This window comes from Alexandromys fortis, unplaced genomic scaffold (genome assembly GCF_014885135.2).
Source record: "Alexandromys fortis isolate MF-2015 unplaced genomic scaffold, M_Fortis_MF-2015_v1.1 scaffold_33, whole genome shotgun sequence".
Taxonomy (NCBI): Eukaryota; Metazoa; Chordata; class Mammalia; order Rodentia; family Cricetidae; genus Alexandromys; species Alexandromys fortis.
Window position 1 is genome coordinate 9,116,213 of NW_026067917.1, and position 18,793 is coordinate 9,135,005.

At 39.0% G+C, this 18,793-nt stretch overlaps 1 protein-coding gene across 1 annotated transcript in view; it reads right to left on the reverse strand.

The window, feature by feature from the left end:
* Positions 1–18,793, reverse strand: part of Arhgap15 (Rho GTPase activating protein 15) — a 591,259-nt gene that overhangs the window by 112,567 nt on the left and 459,899 nt on the right. The window contains exon 12 of the mRNA XM_050140010.1: positions 15,612–15,746. Within this exon, the coding sequence (XP_049995967.1) occupies positions 15,612–15,746 (135 nt within the window). The remainder of the gene's footprint in view (positions 1–15,611; positions 15,747–18,793) is intronic.

An 18,793-nucleotide genomic window follows, 5' to 3' on the forward strand; every position in this document is an offset into this window, starting at 1 on the left:
TTCCTAGAAACCTAGGCACAGGAATGAAAACCTGTAATGTTGCCTTGGAGACAGAAAGCAATAAAAATAATTGTTGAATTTCATTTGAATATTGAGGACAGAAACAAAGAGCAAGGTTCTGAGATTCTGAGACTGATCAAGAAAGTTATTCATGTTTATGTGGTTTCTTCCCCTCAGAGTTCTCAACAGCACACTCTGTCTGGAGCACGTTGAAGTCTATTTGCTAATGCATTTTAAAGTGGACTTCCTATCAGTTTTCTTCTATTCTTTGGATTTTTGCCTTGTGCGATCCCTGGATATACTTGCTTTTAGAGAGAAAGTCAGTGAATTTCACAATGCAAATTGTGGTTATCATCTTAATGGTTTCTGAATTTATCTATCTTACCTAGATCAGTTTGCCAAGGAAGAAAGACAGTTTGGGTCACAGGAGTACCGCAGTCTTCTCAAACCTAACCAAGCCTGGTACTATGGTGTGCTGTTGGAAGATCCTGGTGATGCATTCAGGAACCTCTTGATGATTATCAAATGGTGACATCAAGCATCAAACCAACCATAGCCTCCCACTGGGCCTCAGTGTAGAAGGGAACTTCCATGTAAAGATTTCCTACTTGGTGGACCCATAAAGAAGTCTGTTTGGCAAACCGGGTGCCAAAATTTTCTGTGACCAAGCTGAGTCCAAGAGCCTTGAAAGAAAACTCTGAGAAGTTTGTCAGCAGGTCTTCTGTGTCTTATACACGCCTGCAGCTTCTAGTGTTAGAAAAATAGCTGCAGTGTGACCTTTCCCCCCATTTTTTTTAACACTTTGGAGATGATTATAGAAGGAAAAATCTACCTTGCTTTTAGTTAGCAATATTGTTTTGCAGGTTTTATTCTTGTAATACTGGAAGAAACTTTTTCTAAACATCAGCATTTTTACTAGGAATACCTTGGCAGCTAGTGAGCCCACAGAATGTCTGGTCCTCATTTCTCACTGCATGCCTACAGATGGCAAAGGAATTGTTCTTCTTTGTAGATTCCCTGAGTCTCTGGCTGTACCAAAAGAGTGCCACACCGAATACTTCTGATCAATTTGACACAAGCTAGCATCATTTGGGAAGAGGGATCCTTAATTGAGAAAATGCCTCCTTCAAATTTGCCTGTAGGTAAGTCTATAGTGCCTTTTATTGATTAATGACTTATATGGAGGACCGAGCTCATTGTGGGTGGTGCCACCCCTGGGAATGGGTATGTGAAAATAGATTGAGCAAGGTGGTATGAACAACTCCTCCATGACCTCTGTTTTAGTTTCTGCCTCCAGATTCTTCCTGTGTTTGAGTTCCTGCTATGCATTCCCTCAGTGATGGACTGTGGTCTGTAAGACACACTGCAAGCCCTTTCCTCCCCAAGTTTCTTTGGTCCTAGTATTTTATCATAGCAACAGAAATACTAAGACACTGTCTGTGTGTATTCCTAGACACTTGTATAATTATAAAGGCGGTATATTGTATCCAGGGATTATATTTTGAAGTCATTTTCTTATAGTGCTTGCTCTCAAGTATATCACAGAAATAAGCATTTAAAAATATTTGAATTTTCACATCAACAAAAAAAGCCCGATTGCTAAAAATTCTAAAGAACATTCGCGCTGTGAGTGGCAGTATTTTGGGTGGTAGGAGCTAGGCTTTGATGTTGATGGCTGCTGACTACTTGGAATGGTGGCTGCTGCAGAGTGCAGTGGCTATGACAAGTTCTTAAACAGCAATGAAGTTTCTCATATAATTGTCTCTGTTTTCATAAAAGATCTGTTTGTGTGGTATTGTTTGATATTCTTTTTCCCATGGCAGAACTCCCAAAACTAGTCAGCTCTCTCAAACCTGTTAATGCTTTATCAACACATTTATGTAATATTCTAAATTTTGTATTGCCATTTTTAATGATGTTTGTGATGTCTTTGACACATTTCATCTCAAGACGGAATATTGCCCACACAAGAGAAGCCACTCTTAGTTACCCCATTGTCGCTTAATCCTGAAGGCACAGCAGTGCAGCTACATCTTGAGACTCTACTTCTCATCCTAGGACTCTTGTTGTTTCCCCTATAGGGATGCTTCAACAAATATCTTCAGCCTTTCAACATCAACTAAAAAGTGGGAACTGACTTTTCCAATCTCCCATTGTTAACATTTTGACCATTTCCCAAGAAATGCAAATATTCTTCATTGCATTTAACATGATGGATCTTTCTGGAGGGCTTTCAAAGTGTTTTGCCCAATTCCAGAGTAAGTGAGATAGTATGTGGCCACTATAACTTTATCAAATGTGCTTTTCAAATGATGAGACCTAAAAATCAAGAATTACTCTTTTGCCGAGTGACTACAGGAAGAGTGTTGTGTTAGCAAGGAAGAAGGCAAATTAACTTTGATTTTTCATCTCTATTAGAGCCCTTAGGTGAGTATGGGATAGTCATTGAACAATGATATTTAGAAAGTTATACGTTTTTCCTGACCTCAGCAATGGTTAGAAGTTTCTAGAGATTGAAATGTAATTAGATATGTTCTTATCCTGATGGTTTTATTTCCCCATCCATACAACACAAGAAACCTAGACACTATAATTCTTAAAGGTCCTAAGATTTTTTGAATTATAAATGAACATTGACTTGAACTTAAAGTTACCAGCCGCATTAGTCTCGGATAAAGGAGAGAGCATGTCCATTGAAACCAAGAGTTGACTTTTCCAGGTTACCTATGAAAGTGTTAGATGACATTTACTTCCTTTATCAAGCTGTTTCACCTACATTGAAAATCTCCTAATCAGTATTGTTACCTTCATTCACTGTCATAGCTAGGTTTCCGGAAAACTTGCTGGGGTCTCTATACCAGCATTTCCTCTTCTCTTTAAATTTTATACTATGAGATGATGTCTTCTCTTACGCATCATGAACCAGCAACTCTTAGCTTCCATCTTTTCTTTGCAGCCCTTCCGCCTTCCGTAAAGTAAAAAATAGACTTGACTTAAGGAAATGTAGCTGATGGGTCTTTTGCTGCAGAACCATTCTCTATATTAGCAATAAGCAATTTCTTCTTTAGTAGAATTATACTTTTTAGTTACCTTGACAACTCACAGCACAAGAAGTTTTTTTTTGTTCTAGCCCATGAAGGCTTTCAACATGCCTTCCTCACTAAGATAAATCATTTTTAGGTTTTGATTTGAAGTGAGAGATTTGAAACTCTTCCTTTCACTTGAGCTCAGAGGGGCCATTGAAGTGTTACTAAATGGTCCAATTTTCGTGTTTTGTGGTTCAAGAACTAGGGATATCCAAGAAGAGAGACCAAGATGGGGAATGACTAGTCACTGCAATAGTCATAAAAAAATAATTCTAATAATGATGAAATCCATCGTCCGATGTGGATGTAGCTCATGTTGCCTGTATAGAATTATAATTGTATTATAAGAAATAACTAATAACAGGACATACAACAGATAAATACAATATTTTTTTTAAAAAAACTTCATATTCCAGAAATTCAAGTTGAGTGCAGAGTATCATAAAATAGTCAATAGATTTTTATGAGACAAGGTTGGCTCAAATCTTCAATAAGGAAAGCCTAATACCAGCCTGGTGTGGTGGAATGCATCTGTAACCTCAGCTCTTAGTAGCAGGGAAGGGAGCTCTAAGTTCAGTGAGAGACAAAAAACAAAGTGGAGAACAATAGATACTTGACAATGATTTCTGGTCTTTACAAGCACAGATACAAAGAAGTGTACATAGCCACACTAACAGATACATATAGCACCCCCCATACACACACATACTCACATACACACATACACACCCCACACAATACCTAAAGTGAAAAAGAAAATAAACTATGCCTATTTTTCTGATTGGAATTCTAAAATTAGTTGAGTTTAACAGGATGCCTACTTTTGCAATCTTTCTTTTTGTAACTGTATTTGCAATTCTCAAAATGTTGTGAATTGTTATCTTTAGTAGCTCGATTGTTCCAGAGGGTCTTAGAGTTTGTATTATGGTTTTATAGTTGTCAATACTGGCAGGAAGGTTGAGTGATAGTGTCTGAAGAATTTATAGTTTAGCACTTGGCTTTGGCTCCAGTTCTAGCTGGTAGAAACTCAGGTGAGATTAGTCTCACGAATCTACAGAACTGAAGACAAACTCTACTGGTGGAGTCATTGTTTTGGCAGGTCAAGCTCGGAGGAAAAATGTTAACGGGTTGCTCGGATGGTTCTGCATGTAAACAATATGAGAGAACATGGGTAAAAGTGATGCCTGGGACTGTGAAATTCAATTTCAGATTACAGTAACAGAATTAAGAATATAAATAAAGAACTAATTAAATCTTGTGTTACAATAGTAGGAAGACATTGCCAGGATAAAGGAGGAAACCATTTTGTGCTGACAAATTTGCACACCTAACATATTCTGTTGAAGTAGGATTTCTGTTGTAGATTTAGCGTGTGTGCTGTCCTGAACTGGCATGGTGAAGTTCAAGACCCAGTGCGAGAGCACTCAGAGGTGAGGCCAATGGGAAAGAAGCCAGGTTCAGACAGCTCAAGAATATGAAAGGGTAAGTTCCTTCACAGAGCTCAACAGTGATGAGGTCCTGATTTTGCCTGATTTAAGACTTCCAAAATCCAGGTCTGTGGCAAATAAAGTTCTGTGTCCTAAGCCACAGATTCTTCTGGAAGATCCAGCTAAGACAAATTCCAAACTTTGGAAGGTCAACCATGGAGGACTGTGATTTTGGTAATGAAAGATCTGGAAACACTGAGGCAGGGTGAAATTCCCGTGAGACTATAGAACGCTTGTTCTTGGGCTGTAATGCTAAGGACCTTTTGGGGAAAGGTGCTGCTGGGGGCCTGAAGTCGAGCAATGTGGTCCTTCTGGTTATGTTCCAGGTGTCCTCTCTTTCTCTCTGGTCATGCTTTTCTGCTTAGCTCACACTACTCTATATTTATCTAGGGAACCAGATCTCAGAAGTCCTGAGCATCAGACACAACATCACAGACAGCAGTTTCTGGGGTCTTTCTAGGTCTGATATGGCATGGCCTCACATTTCTCTGACTCTGCTGAAAGCAATCCTCACAATCAACACAAAGGGGTAGAAAATCCCCGTGAATATCGCACTGAGAAAACGGATCTCCCATAGGTGCTGCTTGGAAATTCAGAGAATAATGCACAAAATGTCAAAGAATGAGCTTGCCATTGTGCTGCGAGTCAGAGGTCTGAAGAAGGAACTCGAGAGATCACGCTTTCATCTGTTGGTTCGATAGTCTCCACCTGCAACTAGCGGGACAGATGGCACTAATTATGTCTGCCCATCCGTTACTTGGCAGAGGAACGGAACTGAGATCTGAAAGGGTGAACCTTTCACATGCTGGACACTCAAGGTGAGAAGAAAAATAGCAAGGGGCCAAGAGCTGATTGTCTGGTTAGACAGTAATCATGAGCTCAGGCCTTGGGCATTTGACCTTTGAGAATTGCAGTTTTGAAAAATAAAGGTACCGCAGAAAATGAGATGGTAGAAAAAGGGAGAGAGGCTGCACATCTAACCAGAAAATTACAATTAATGAAGGGGAAAATTCTCATAGATATCCTACATAATTTTTGTAGTTCATGAATATTTAAAAATATACAGACATATATATATATGTAATTTCATCTTTCTGAACATTGCTTTTTCCCTTCATAAAGAAGTAGTGAGACTTGTTTTCCATGCTTTTGTTCCCCAAAGTGTAAGTAGAAATGTCTGCTGTGAGAAGCAGCTAAAAGAGGAAAGCCTTCTCCCAAACTCATTTTAGCCCTTGGGCATTGGCTTCCTTATTTCTGCAACTGTCATGCAGTAGAGCATCACGATGGAAGGGCTTAGTTATGTAGAGCTTCTTACTTCTCAGTAGCCAGGAAGCACAGGAAAGGCCGGAGACAAAGTATGCCATTCAAATGTTTTCAGTGACATACTCTCGCTAGACCACCTCTCTATGGATTAACTTATTGATTGGATCTGAGATTGTGTGATATACTGTTTTCTGGAAATGGTTCAACAGACACAATCTGAGATATGCTTAGTAAAACTCACAGCCATCTTTCAATCCTATCAAGTCAACTGTCAAGATTAACATTCCCAGCTACACGCTAGTACCAGCAAGCAAGAGGACAGAGACAGTTATCGCTCCATGAAAAGTTTGAAAATAAATAGTACATGGGAAGTTAATATGGAAGTTCTTTTGAGGAAAATTATCTTTTTAAAGTCTCTTTTGGGAAGGTAGACTGTATAATGTGTGACAAGCAAATCACCTCAGATTTGGTGAATGCCAGTGTGTTTGTACTTACAAGTGTCCGTTCCTGTGTGAGGAAGGATTATTTGTTGAATATGGTTTAGTTGGTAAACTTTTCCATTTTAAACCTTGAGCAGAATCTACACTGTCACAAATTTTCATAGGCTATTATATAGTCTCCTCTACTATATCCCAAAACTACCACCTTCCACCTACCAGAGAGTTTATGACTTTCACAAATCAACATTGTCAGGATACACACACACACAGCAACACAGGTATTTCCTAACTTGGAGATGAATTACTTTGGAGTTGTCACCTTTGCTACCATAGTGAATACCATAGGCTTGCAGCTGTGTAGAGTAGGAAGACAGCTTTAATTAACAGAATCTGGGATAGTCTACAGTTTATGAAAAGGATGTGTGCTCTTCAGGAAAAGGACATACTTTTGATTATCTGTCAGATTGTTCTTCAGAGTAAAGCATGTCATGAGATGAAGAAACTAGAATTCACTGGGTTTTGAACCCATTATAAGAAAATGTCTTATAATATTATCTTAGCCATGTTTTGGTGTTGCACCAATTGCAGAAACAAGACATTAAAGCAGAATGAGGATAGTTAAATGCATCATTTGAGATAGCCATACCAGAAGAGAGACGAGGAAGTACGGGCAGGAAGATCTCCTGAGATTGTACTATCTAAATAGTAATAAAGTAGTGAATAGGTGGACATAATAAAATTAGCTAACATTTACTCAACACTGTGTGTCAGTGACTGTAAAAAGTGAGTTAATACAATTTGCATTTCACCAAATTATTTGAAAATCTCAGGAGGGAAGTGCCATTTTCGCATCAATTTTTATAGACCGGAGAGAAGGTTTTGTTCAAGGTTTTAAAGGACATAAATGGTAGAGGCAGAATTTGAGTAGAAGTACTATGAATGATGCAATTGAGGCCTTAGAAGATTTGACTAACAGGGGGCATCTGAGCAGCAATATTCAGCAGTGAGTTTCAGTAGAGCGTGAACCAAGATCAATGGACCTTGGATATCTGAAGGAAAGCCTTTGGGTGAGGCAGAAAAATGAAGTCAGAGAGCTTATGGGTTACCAGAAAATACAGGGCTTTGAATCTCTTACAAAGGTGTTAGCTTTTCCTCAAAATGAAATAAAGCCAGTTACAGTAATTTGGTTTCTTTTTTGTAACGGATATGTTGAGGAAAAGTTACTGGACCAGGAAGGGAAGATGTCCTTTTGGTGATGGGGCCACACTCAGAGCTGCAGTTGGTGGGGGAAGGTTGTGGAAGTTCTGTGGTGTTGGTTGTAATCCAGTGTGAACTGAAGCAAGTAAAGTAAAGCAGGATGGAACAAAGGGCCAGAAAACTTCAGTTTCGTCATGTTCTATCGAGACAGTGAAACCCAGCCACCCAAGTCCATCATTAGAGGAACTGGTCAAGTTAACTGCTTTCCCCTGAGTACTAGGAAGGATTTCTGCACCTTGCTACACATGTTTGGTAGCGTGTTGATGCAGTAAGGCAGGGGTGTCTAGGGCCATGACTCATGACGGCAATATGGCTGATTGCTCAGCTTGAAGCAATCCCTGCTTTGAAAAAGTGACCTCAAGGAAGTGGAAGTGTACAGGTAAGTAAAGGCTTTGAGGAAAAGCAAAAAAACACTAGCATGAGGCTTTCTAATGACCTTGAAGTCTTACTACTCAATTTCTGAGTCAAGGCCGGATTTTAAATCTGAATCACCTCCCCAGTGTTTTTTATAAAGGACTTTCATTAAAGCCAAATTAAGTAGATGGAAGTCCGGTTGTTTATTGTCTAGCACTAAACTATTCCTACAAAGAGACACCTGTACCAGCCATTTGGCTCTAGTCAACTATAATTTTTACAATTTAATTATGAATATAATTAGGATGAGTTAGGAGACAGGCTAGGCATCAGCCATAAAATTTCCACTGTGCTGATACACAAGCGAGTATGCACACACACACACACACACACACACACACACACACAGATAAAGATAAATAAATAAATAAATAAATAAATCCGTAGCCTGTGAGAGTATTTGCTTTCAGTAAAAATTTTTAGAGACATCAGTAAAATTTATTTTTACTTAATTTAAAACTTTCTTGAAAGTCTGTTGATCAAGAATATTTTTATACCATATTATTTTTATGTCTTTGATTTCTTTGCTGTGAATCTTTAGAACATCTTTTTCTTTCTCTGGATTTAAAGCACTGTGTTACATCATATATTCTTGTCTAGCCAACTGCTCTCCAAGTTCTGCTTCTTCTCTCCCAAGGAATGTAATCACAAAGTTGATGATGCATTAGAAATAGCTTGACCAAAGGGCAAGATAAAGTCAAGAAAAGAAAATATTTGCAAATATACTTGACTGGTTTTTCTCCCCAATTACCTATTGAAAATACACTTTATCAGCAAAATGGCGTGGTGACCATCCATGGCCAAGCCATGGAAACATGTAATAGGTACTTTTGGCCATAGGGCAATGTCTTAAATCATTTTTTATGTAAGGATGGTGGTATTGACACAGACACAGGTGTATGAGTTTTGTTTAAGGAATACACGTGGGAACATTCTACTTTTGGTGTCTAATTTGTTGAATTTTAACACTATCCAATCTTATGGGTGCCATTTTGTATCGTCTATTTTAATTGACTGCTGTCATAAATAAATTCATAAAAATTTATATACATAAAAAAAGAAAAAGAAAACCATTGTCTAACTACAAAGGGAGTAAAATGTGGCCAAGTGCTTAAGCAATTTTTGAAGCATAACAATGTGTATTATATTCCACCCACTGAAGAATTTCCTTTGAGAAGTCACTGAGCTGTGAGAGAGAATGCCAGAGAAGACAACTTTGAACAGTTAACAATGCTTCTGGCACTGTGGTAGTATAAATGTAAATATTGCTCATTATTTTCCTAATGCTTATGACAGCATATGAAACTTAAAGGGGTCAACGGTCATGGTTACCATGAAAGATGAGAGATGAAGAAGAATGTCCCCACCTTGTAAAGGGAAGTTATCAGATATTGCTCAATGTTAGTGAAGGAATAAATACATTTTAAATGTACTATTTAAACTTAAATATAATGAGCATAAGGTGGAATGAGGTAACATTTTATATTACACAGTAAAGAATGTTGTTATCAATGGTTGATATACTAGGAATATCATAAAGAACTAAGAAAATAATCATTAAATGTGATTAAAAATCTACTAACAGGGATAAGGATTTCCCTCATAAACAAGCTTCTGATATTGTCCAAACATTCTCCCCAGAATAAACTATTCTTTCTGGCTTTTTGATTTATTTTGGGGTGTGTGTGTGTGTGTGTGTGTGTGTGTGTAAGTGTATGAATGTATGTCATAAAATGATACAAGCAAAAACTTGGAAAAGTTTTAAAAATACACCCATAGAATATGATTTAAATATTGATATTTTCACTGCCATGTAACAAATATTGAAACGTTGCATATTCTTGTGGAATTATACTTTTAAAACTACCTTTAAATTCCAATACTGTACATTCCTAACCTCTCACTTGATTCTGAATTCACCTAATATTTGAGGCAGGGTCTCATTGTTCATCCCTTAGGGTCCTGGACCTTACTATGTAACAAAGCTGGCTTCAAACTCTTAAAACTCTGCCTTACACTGCCTCACTGAGTGCTGGGATTAATGGCAAGCATCGTCACATCCAGGTAATTCGAAAACCCCCTTTAAAAAGAAAAGGGAATTAATATTGTAAAGAATGTTTTAGACCATACCGATTTTGCAGAGACTAATGTAATACACGTATGTTTGTCAACAGCTAGTTAGTTATCTTTCAATTACATGTGAAAAAGTAGTTAGTACACAGGTTTTGGAGTTTGGGGATGAATGCAAAGTTGAATTTTTTTAGTTATGTGAGCTCAGGACTCCCCTAAAAATCAATTTCTTTTAAAATCACATATAGAGTACATCATACCCATATTGTAGGAAAAACAGTTAATTTATTTAGTTCCTATAGAACCTTTATGATATTGAAATTATTTTCTATATGATCTCTTTACTCCATCACGATCTCCATAGCTATCATGAGGATTAAGCAAGAACACATCAGAAGTGCCTTTGAATTTCTTTCCTCTCATTTACTTTTGCAAGATGACTAAGAAAATACAGACACTATTTTCCTTTGGATCTGTATTTATAAGAATTAAAAGAATGGAGTAATCACAGACAATGTATTTCCCAGGATATAGGTCTACTGGAAAGACCTAGAATGCCCTCTGGTCTAACACATGATTATACCACTCTCCAGAACTGGATAGCACCATTTGCTTAACGAGCTCACATTTACAGGACTAATAACTCCTTCAGCATAAGTCGTCTCCGGGAAATCAAGTCTTTGCTGATAGTGGGTTAAATCCTTGTTGGAAAAAAATGTGCTACTCACTCAATTATACTGATCTCAGGTACAGAATTTTATATCAATAGCTTGGACATTTACATTTTGAAATACATAACCAAATCCAGGACTTTTGTTGCCCCAGTGAATCAGACAGGGATCATTATAGCATTTGCAGGTTCGTGTAGAAGGAAACTATATTAAATTGGTCCAAATGAAACTCTTTTTTTTTTAAATCTGTTTACTCTTCTTGGAATACGCAATGATGAATTTCAAACTTATAATGAGAAATAAAATAATTCAAATAGTGCAAACAGTCAGGTCAATTGTTTCCACTAGAAATAACATTCTTTCTTCCATGCAAAGCATTCCAGTCAGATGTAAAATTCCATTTGGTCTATTCGCTTTGGGACTTTTCCATGAAAACACATCTCTCAGCTAGGGGCCAAATACAAATGTTAAGTCTTCATAAACTGGTTTTCGTAGTGGCAGAAGAGAAAATGGAAATAATGTTATGATAACATGAACTGTGGCAGTGAAGGGAACGGGCCTTTGTCCATGCCTAAGCTAACAGCAGAAACCATTTTAAGCTTTTCTGCTAACACAAAATCAATTTAGTGCGAAGAAATATTTATCCAAAAGATGGACGAGCTAAAGTATGAGTGAGGTAGACCAGAAGTCCCGTCAGGAAGCCACTAGCTCCTCCAAAGTGGAAGGGCAAAGACAGGAGGGTCTGAGCCACGAGGTGGGAGCTGGAACTAGAGTGGTTCTGTCTACCACAGCTGCATGTAGAAAAGCCACTGAGGCAGTGAGGTTGATCATGTGAGCTGGATTTGGTCTCCCTTCTTGTCATGGTTTGGAAGAAAAATGGCCTTCACAAGGTGATGTGCTTGAACACATGGTACCCAACCTCATGGTACCAAAACATGGTACTTAACCTTTGGATAAGCATTTCTTTGTACTAAATTAAATATGCAGGTTATGCACTTTTAGGAAGCAGTGTCTAGCTGGAGGAGGTGGGAAACTGGGAGTGGGCCCGCTTTGATTTGATTTTCTTTTCTGGTTTGTGTCCAGGTAGTCAGCCTCAACCGTGTACTCTTATCATCGTAAACTCTGCAAAGTCTCTTCCACCATGATGCACTGTGCCTTTTACCCTGCATCCTCTATGGCTTCTGCCAGACATTTGGTTATAAAGTGAGAGTCATAGCTATCACACTCCTCTACCCGTTATCTCCTGCCGGTGGTTGTCCACTCTCTGCCACAGCTGCTGGCTGCCAAGAATACCTGTGGCATAGCTCTGTGTCAACCCTACAATGGTGCAGAGCACAAAGAACAGCCAGGCAAGGCTCTGTGGACAACAGGGCCCAGACACAGCCAACACACACAGCACACTCTGTGGGTTTCCTGAAGCGCTTACCTCGTTTTGCAAAGAGTTAATTCTGTGTGGATTTGGGGAACTTGTAACTATTATAGCTTCACAAGGCATTGCAATGTGAGCTTTGATGATATCCAAGACTCTTCAATGCCTGCATATGAATGTCCACATCATTCTGAAAGATTTTTTTAAGCTTAATTATGTCAAGTGTAGTAAATGAACCCTCTCTGGTGTTATTTCTCCCAGTACTGAATATCAAAGTGACCACTTCCTCATCCCTGAATGATATTTAAATTAACATTAAAATCTAGAGCTCACCCCAAGTTTAGAACACAGGACTGGGGTATTGCTCAATGGCAGAGTAGTTACCTAGTATGCTCGAGGCCCTGTATTCTATACCCAGCACAGGAAAAATAAAAGTTAAGTTTATGCCCAAAATACATTTAGATAATTGGAATCTTAGTTAAGGTTTCTATTGCTGTGAAGATATACCATGCCCACAGCAACTCTTATAAAGAGAAAACATTTAACTGTGCTGGTGGCTTCTATTTTTAGAGGTTTAGTTCATTGTCATCATTGTGTGACATGGTGGTGTGCAGGCAGAAGTGGTGTTGGAACAGGAGAGAGAGTCCTTACATCTTGATTTACAGTCAACAAGAAGTGGTCTGAGACACTGGGTGGTAATCTTGAACATATAATGAGATCTCGAAACCTGCCTCCACAGGGACACACCTCCTCCAACAAGACCTCACCTACTCCAACAATGCCACACCTCCTAATAGTGACACTCCCTTTGGGGGTCACTTTCTTTCAAGCCACCATAGTTGGAGTGTCTTGGTCCATCTGTTGAGTATTGCATTATAGCCTCACCACTCTATCCAATGGCTTAGTACCCACTTGTTACACATCATGCAGTGACATTCTGCCATTCTTGATTAGTTAAAGCAAGATTGAGAGGAATCTTAGTCTAATTATCCTTCTATAAAAGTACCATAAGCTGTACACATAATAAACAATAGAAGTTTATACGACACAATTGTAGTAGCTAAGATATCCAAGACCAACACAATAGCATTGAGTGCTGAGGGCCCATTTTCTACTTTAGTTGACCGTGATGTTTAGCTGTGTATACACATGACTAGAAGAGCTATGACATCTCTCTTGGTCTTGCTTACTTTTGTTGTTGTTGCTGTATTTTTTTACTTCCTTTAGTTTTTATATGTATTTTTTTGGTGTGTATTATGTCAGCATGAATGTGCCATGATTTATGTGTGAAAGTCAGATGACAAACTGTGGGAGTTAGTTCACTCCTTCCACTGTATGGGATCCAGGGATCAAATGCAAGTCTGTAGGCTTGGTAGCAAGCAACTCTCCCTATAGCGCTATGTCACTATCCCTGGGGCCTCTTTTATAAGGATGTTAACCTTATCAGAAGTGATCTTCTTCATGACTCAATCACTAAAGGCCCCACCCCTCAGTACCATTGCCCTGGCCTTGCAACATATGGCTTTAATGGGACATATTCCATCTCTTGATTTTCAGATTGCCTTCTCAACACAGGTCACTTGGAGAGCTACTGCCAGCATGTGTATAACATCTTGAAGTTTTAAAAGGACTTTATTAAACTTGTTCCTCTTCATTTGGACAAATTACCTATATTATAACTGTCTGCAGAGGCTCTCTCTACAACCACCCCTAAGAGCATGCTGCCTGCCTTATCTTTGCTGTTCAGTTCTGATCATGCCTGTGTCACTGAAACTACGTCCAATTTGGGTTTAAGTCTAAAACATCCCAGAAACCATCATAATTCTTATGGGGATTCAAAAGACACGTACTCGTATGAGCTCCAAGGGCCTGGTTTCCATATGCTTAGCCTATGAGTAAAGTTTGCTACTATCTTTGGGATCATGTGAACTAAAGGAGGTAGGAAGCCTCCTTTATAGGACTCTGATACGACACTCCCCACCCAGCAGGTATGTAAGCATGTTTCCAGATGAGACGATTGCCACCTAAGAGTAGAGAGGTCACAATATGATATACATATTTCTAAATATGCACAATTAAGATAGGAATCTGTACAAACGTCTTTCCAACTTCCTCCCAGAATGCTGCTCTCTCAGTTCACGTAAATGTGCGAGCTAAGACAGAACACCAGACTGCACTGAATGAGATTCATGCTTACTTACTTTTTCTTCATTATTCCTTTTAAGTTGTAGTTTAGAGAACCTGGCAACTATAAATCATTGCTCTCCAGGAAGAATAACAACTCCAGACTCACACCAAACTTGAAACAAGAACAACCTTCCTGCCCTTAAATAATAGCCAGTCAACAAGACAATTGGAAATTGTGAGCAGGCTAGACCAGAGACTGAGAGAGGAACATTTATCTTCATCCCACTGATTTCATTTTGCAGAAGTTTTAAGAGCATGTGAAGAGGTTTTCCCAGTGAAAACAGAATAAAAGTGCCTACTGAAGGGCTGTTTTCCAGCACTGGCCCCCAGCTCCTCATTGCCACTACTGGGAACTCTTCGCACACAGCCTCAAAGACCAGACCTCCTAAGTAGAGCTTTTTTTTTTTCCCTTGGAGATTTTTCTTGTTGGGACTTTAATTAAGCTCCTGCCAGGCTTGCAAGATTCTTAATTTTACCTTTCTTTCTTCTTTCTTTCTCTTTCATTCTTATATCAGCCTGCTTGCCAGGAGTCATTTTCCAAGCTGTCACAATTAGAGTAAATGTACCCTATGATATTACAGTTAGTGATATTTTAAGTATTTGTTTTTCCAAGCGTCTATAGGAGAAGTTTTCACGCAGGAAAAGATTTTGATCATTTCATTCATCCCTTCCTTCCTTCCTTCCTTCCTTCCTTCCTTCCTTCCTTCCTTCCTTCCTTCCTTCCTTCCTTCCTTCCATTTTACTTTAGATTGTGTATTATAATCGAGAGAGTAGCACATCAGAGGAAGAAGCTTCGTGGAGAGATGTAAGTCATTATTCTGAATGTCACCCCTTAAAAGAAATTCGCTTTCACTTAACCCTACCCACTGCTCAGAAGGCAACAGTAGACAGTTACTGCTGCTGGTGAGGGAACAAATGAGTGAGCCAAGAGAAGATGGTATTTCAGCTGATGATTTAACACATATTTAATGAAACACAATATTTAATATATTTTGGTTCCCTTGCAAGACCTCTTTGTCTGCAAACAGTGCAATTCTGAAAATATAAAGGCAGGGACTGGCAGTACAAGAGATGACCCCTTTAAAGCAGATTGCAGAGGAAGCTATTTTCATTTGAGAAAGCTTAAATTTGGTGGCCTTAAATAGATTTCTATCTCTCTCTTTTTTTTCTGGTCTGAATATTTTGGTTTTAAAGCTCAGCTAATATTGCAGGGTGAGATATAAAACAAGCCACCCAAATGACAAAACCTAAGGCTACAGATATGAGCATAGGGTACATATTTCATTTTTTCCGTTGTCATGATCGGCATCAATCTCATTATTGTTATTAATTCTACCACACCCGGCTCCTTTCTGGGGTATACTTACTGATCGCCTCCACAAACCGCTCAAAGAAACTGTAAGGGAAGAGTGGCTCAGACAGCTCCCGGAAAAACATCTTCAGTGCTCCGGTGACGACGTGGATGTCCTCCCACTGGCCGTCATCCAAATTCAGCTTCTCTTCTGGGAAAACACGAGGAGAAATGGAACAACTGGTTTTAATGAAACAATTACAAGACACTAATTATTATGTTAATGTTTGCCTACTATCATCAGCAACCGTTAACAGCCTTCTGCACCTAGAGGTTTGGTGCTGTGCATGGGTTTTTTTTTTTTTTTTCTCTTCTCTCGTTTTCTGTAGGAAGGGAACATTTTCAATGGAATGCCATCTGTAGGAATGCAGCTAACAAAAAACAAGGGACACAAAGAGACAGTACCATTGACACAGTATGTCAGATACAGTTATTCCCATAATGCATCAGTATGAAAATTAGCATCACAGCTCTACATGATTCAAAGCTATTTGGTTTTGAGGCCGAGGGGCTAAGAGTTGCCAGCGATGGCTGGCTCAAGGGACCAGCCTGAAGGCCTTGCTGAGCCAACAGGAGACATATGCTAAACATGGCAATAGAAAACGAGTTATTGCTTTACATGTGTTAGCCCTGCTATGTACAAGGGAATAATGGCTAACACTTTTTTCTTTTTTTTTCTTTCTTTCTTTCTTTCTTTCTTTCTTTCTTTCTTTCTTTCTTTCTTCTTTTTTTTTTCTTGCCTAAATCTAAAGTCAGCAAGGAATAGAATATGGGGGGGTAGGATATTAATTCCTTCTTACTGCTTCAGAAACATTTTCCTTCCGTTTTCATCTCAGTGAGGGAAATGTACCCAGCAACAATATTAGACAGACCCCTGTTGGCCTATGCAGGCTATGCAAAGCTGCCAAAATGATAACACGCCGAAGACAAACCACAAATGCTAACCAACTCTTTAGAAACAACAAAAATATTTGCTTGGGAAACCTGAGCGAGTTGCTGCCGTGACACACTGAAGAACTTAGGTGCCAAAGCGAACGTTCAGTAGCGAGGGAATGTGATAGGTGATTATCACCCCCTCTTTAACTCTCAGTAGGAAAATCTGGGATCATTCTCATACAAGGAAGGGATGATGGCTGTCTAGAAGTGACATCTTCACGTATAATTAAAAGGAAACAAGATACGATGACATTTCTGCTAATCTATAGGACAAGCTACAAAGAAACGATTCTTTTTTGCTGGGCTTAAAGGAACAAAAGCTTATCAGTTACAACATGGAGTTAACTGAAAATCCAAGAATCCTGGTAAAAACTTACAGGTGTTTGGTTAATTGGAATTTTTTTTCTCTATTTTGATGATGTCTGAGCTCACGGTCACATGCACCCACAGTGTGAGCTCTATGAATGCCAAGGAGCATTTTGCAACAACAACAACAAAAAGGAAAGGAAAAAGAAAGAAAAGAAAAGCTGAGAACTGTCACTGTAGGGATTCTCTGCAGGAGCTGTTTTGCTAAGAGTGTTCATATCCTTTTAAAAATATAAGCCCACATCGCTATCACGTCTATTTTTTTTCTAATAAACTATTATTTTCAGGGCCTGTGAGTGATGTTCCTGCCCAGGAGTATGTTTTCAAAAAGTGGGGATGAGGTGGGTCTGTTTCTGCCAGAGGGGCTCTTTGCCTCCTCCTCTCGGTCGTCCTCCCTGCCGCCATCATAACACACCAACAGGACCCACAACAGAAATCAGCAGAGGAGACCTTCTCTCTGCCCTGCGATCATTTTGATTGATTGTATTTCAACAATTAGTCTTTTATTTGACTGCACACTATTGAAATAGGCCGACAGCATCTTAGCAGGCCAGCTTAAAACAGTCAACTGTTAACAATAGCATCAAAAAGGGAGACCTGATGGGGTTTACTGTCACTTTAAAGAACGGGGATTTCGCATTGTTGAAATCTGTCAGATATTTTGAAATGTCCCTCTCACTATGGTGCCACACCCCCTGCGTGCCCTTATAATAAAATCGGTTTTACTCCTGATTAAATCATTTTCTCCCTACCCACTACCATACTTCTCATAATGGACCTGTGTGCTCTACAGCTGGTGTTCTTCCCATGGTACCAATTCTTACTTTATCTTTTAAGCACTTTGCTGCTAAGATCTCATGCAGAGTGCTTATGTTTTGTTAAGAGCTTCATTCTTAGAGAAATAGTTTAACACATGTTCTAAAAATGTTGTACAACGTATTGCTTAAAACACATTTAGAAAACGTATCAGTACTGTAGCTTTGGCACTGATCTTGAAGTGGAAACCTAAACATACACACGCATGCAGGGAAACACACGCACTCAACTTCCCAACTTCATTAGGGAAGTAAAGCATCGGGTGGCGTTGTGGTGAGTAGATTAGAGCCTGCTAAGGGGAGACGTTCAGAGAGTCAAAAGGAACATGTTCATATTGGACAGAAAGCCAACAATAATAACAAATAGCTACTCAACTGGAGGGCAATGCCATTAATGTTAGTCACTTTTATATATACAGCAGCAAATTTTAGTGAAGGTGAGGAAGGAGCATTTCAGTAGGCTGAAAAGGAAGTATGTTGATGGTTGAGTGCTGTGTCTGCTTAAAAGTTTTAAACCAGACTACTGTGAATTTGTGCCATTTACACAAGAATTCCTAATATAGAAATATAAATATAGATATCAGTAGTCATCATTTAAAGAAAAAATAATTATGATTTGTAAACTTCCACAAGTAGCTCAAGTAAACAATATGGCAAGAGTTGACATTTGTGATTTGAAATATGCTAGCTCATTTTTACATCCAGCATTCCATAACCAACAGATCCCATGTAATCCAGAGGGTCTCGTGGTAAGGCTTTCAAGGCCATGGTGGCTTATTTAAACATATAACTATGCCCAAAGAATCTGCTGTCTCACAAAGTCAGCCCATTCTCAAGAAAAACTGATCGTAACACTTTCCTGGGATTGACAGGCATCATTCAAATACATTTGCATTATCTGTAGGAGTGTTCTAAGGGCTTTTCCCTTTTCAAGAACGTAAGGCATATGAGCAGAGGCACAGCATGCCACCTGAGAAAAGATGATCTCTCTTATAGGACTGTCTTTTGTATTCTGGGATGTATAGGTAACATCCCTGGCCTTCACCCACTCGAGACCCGTTGTGTTTCCCAAGGTTGACTA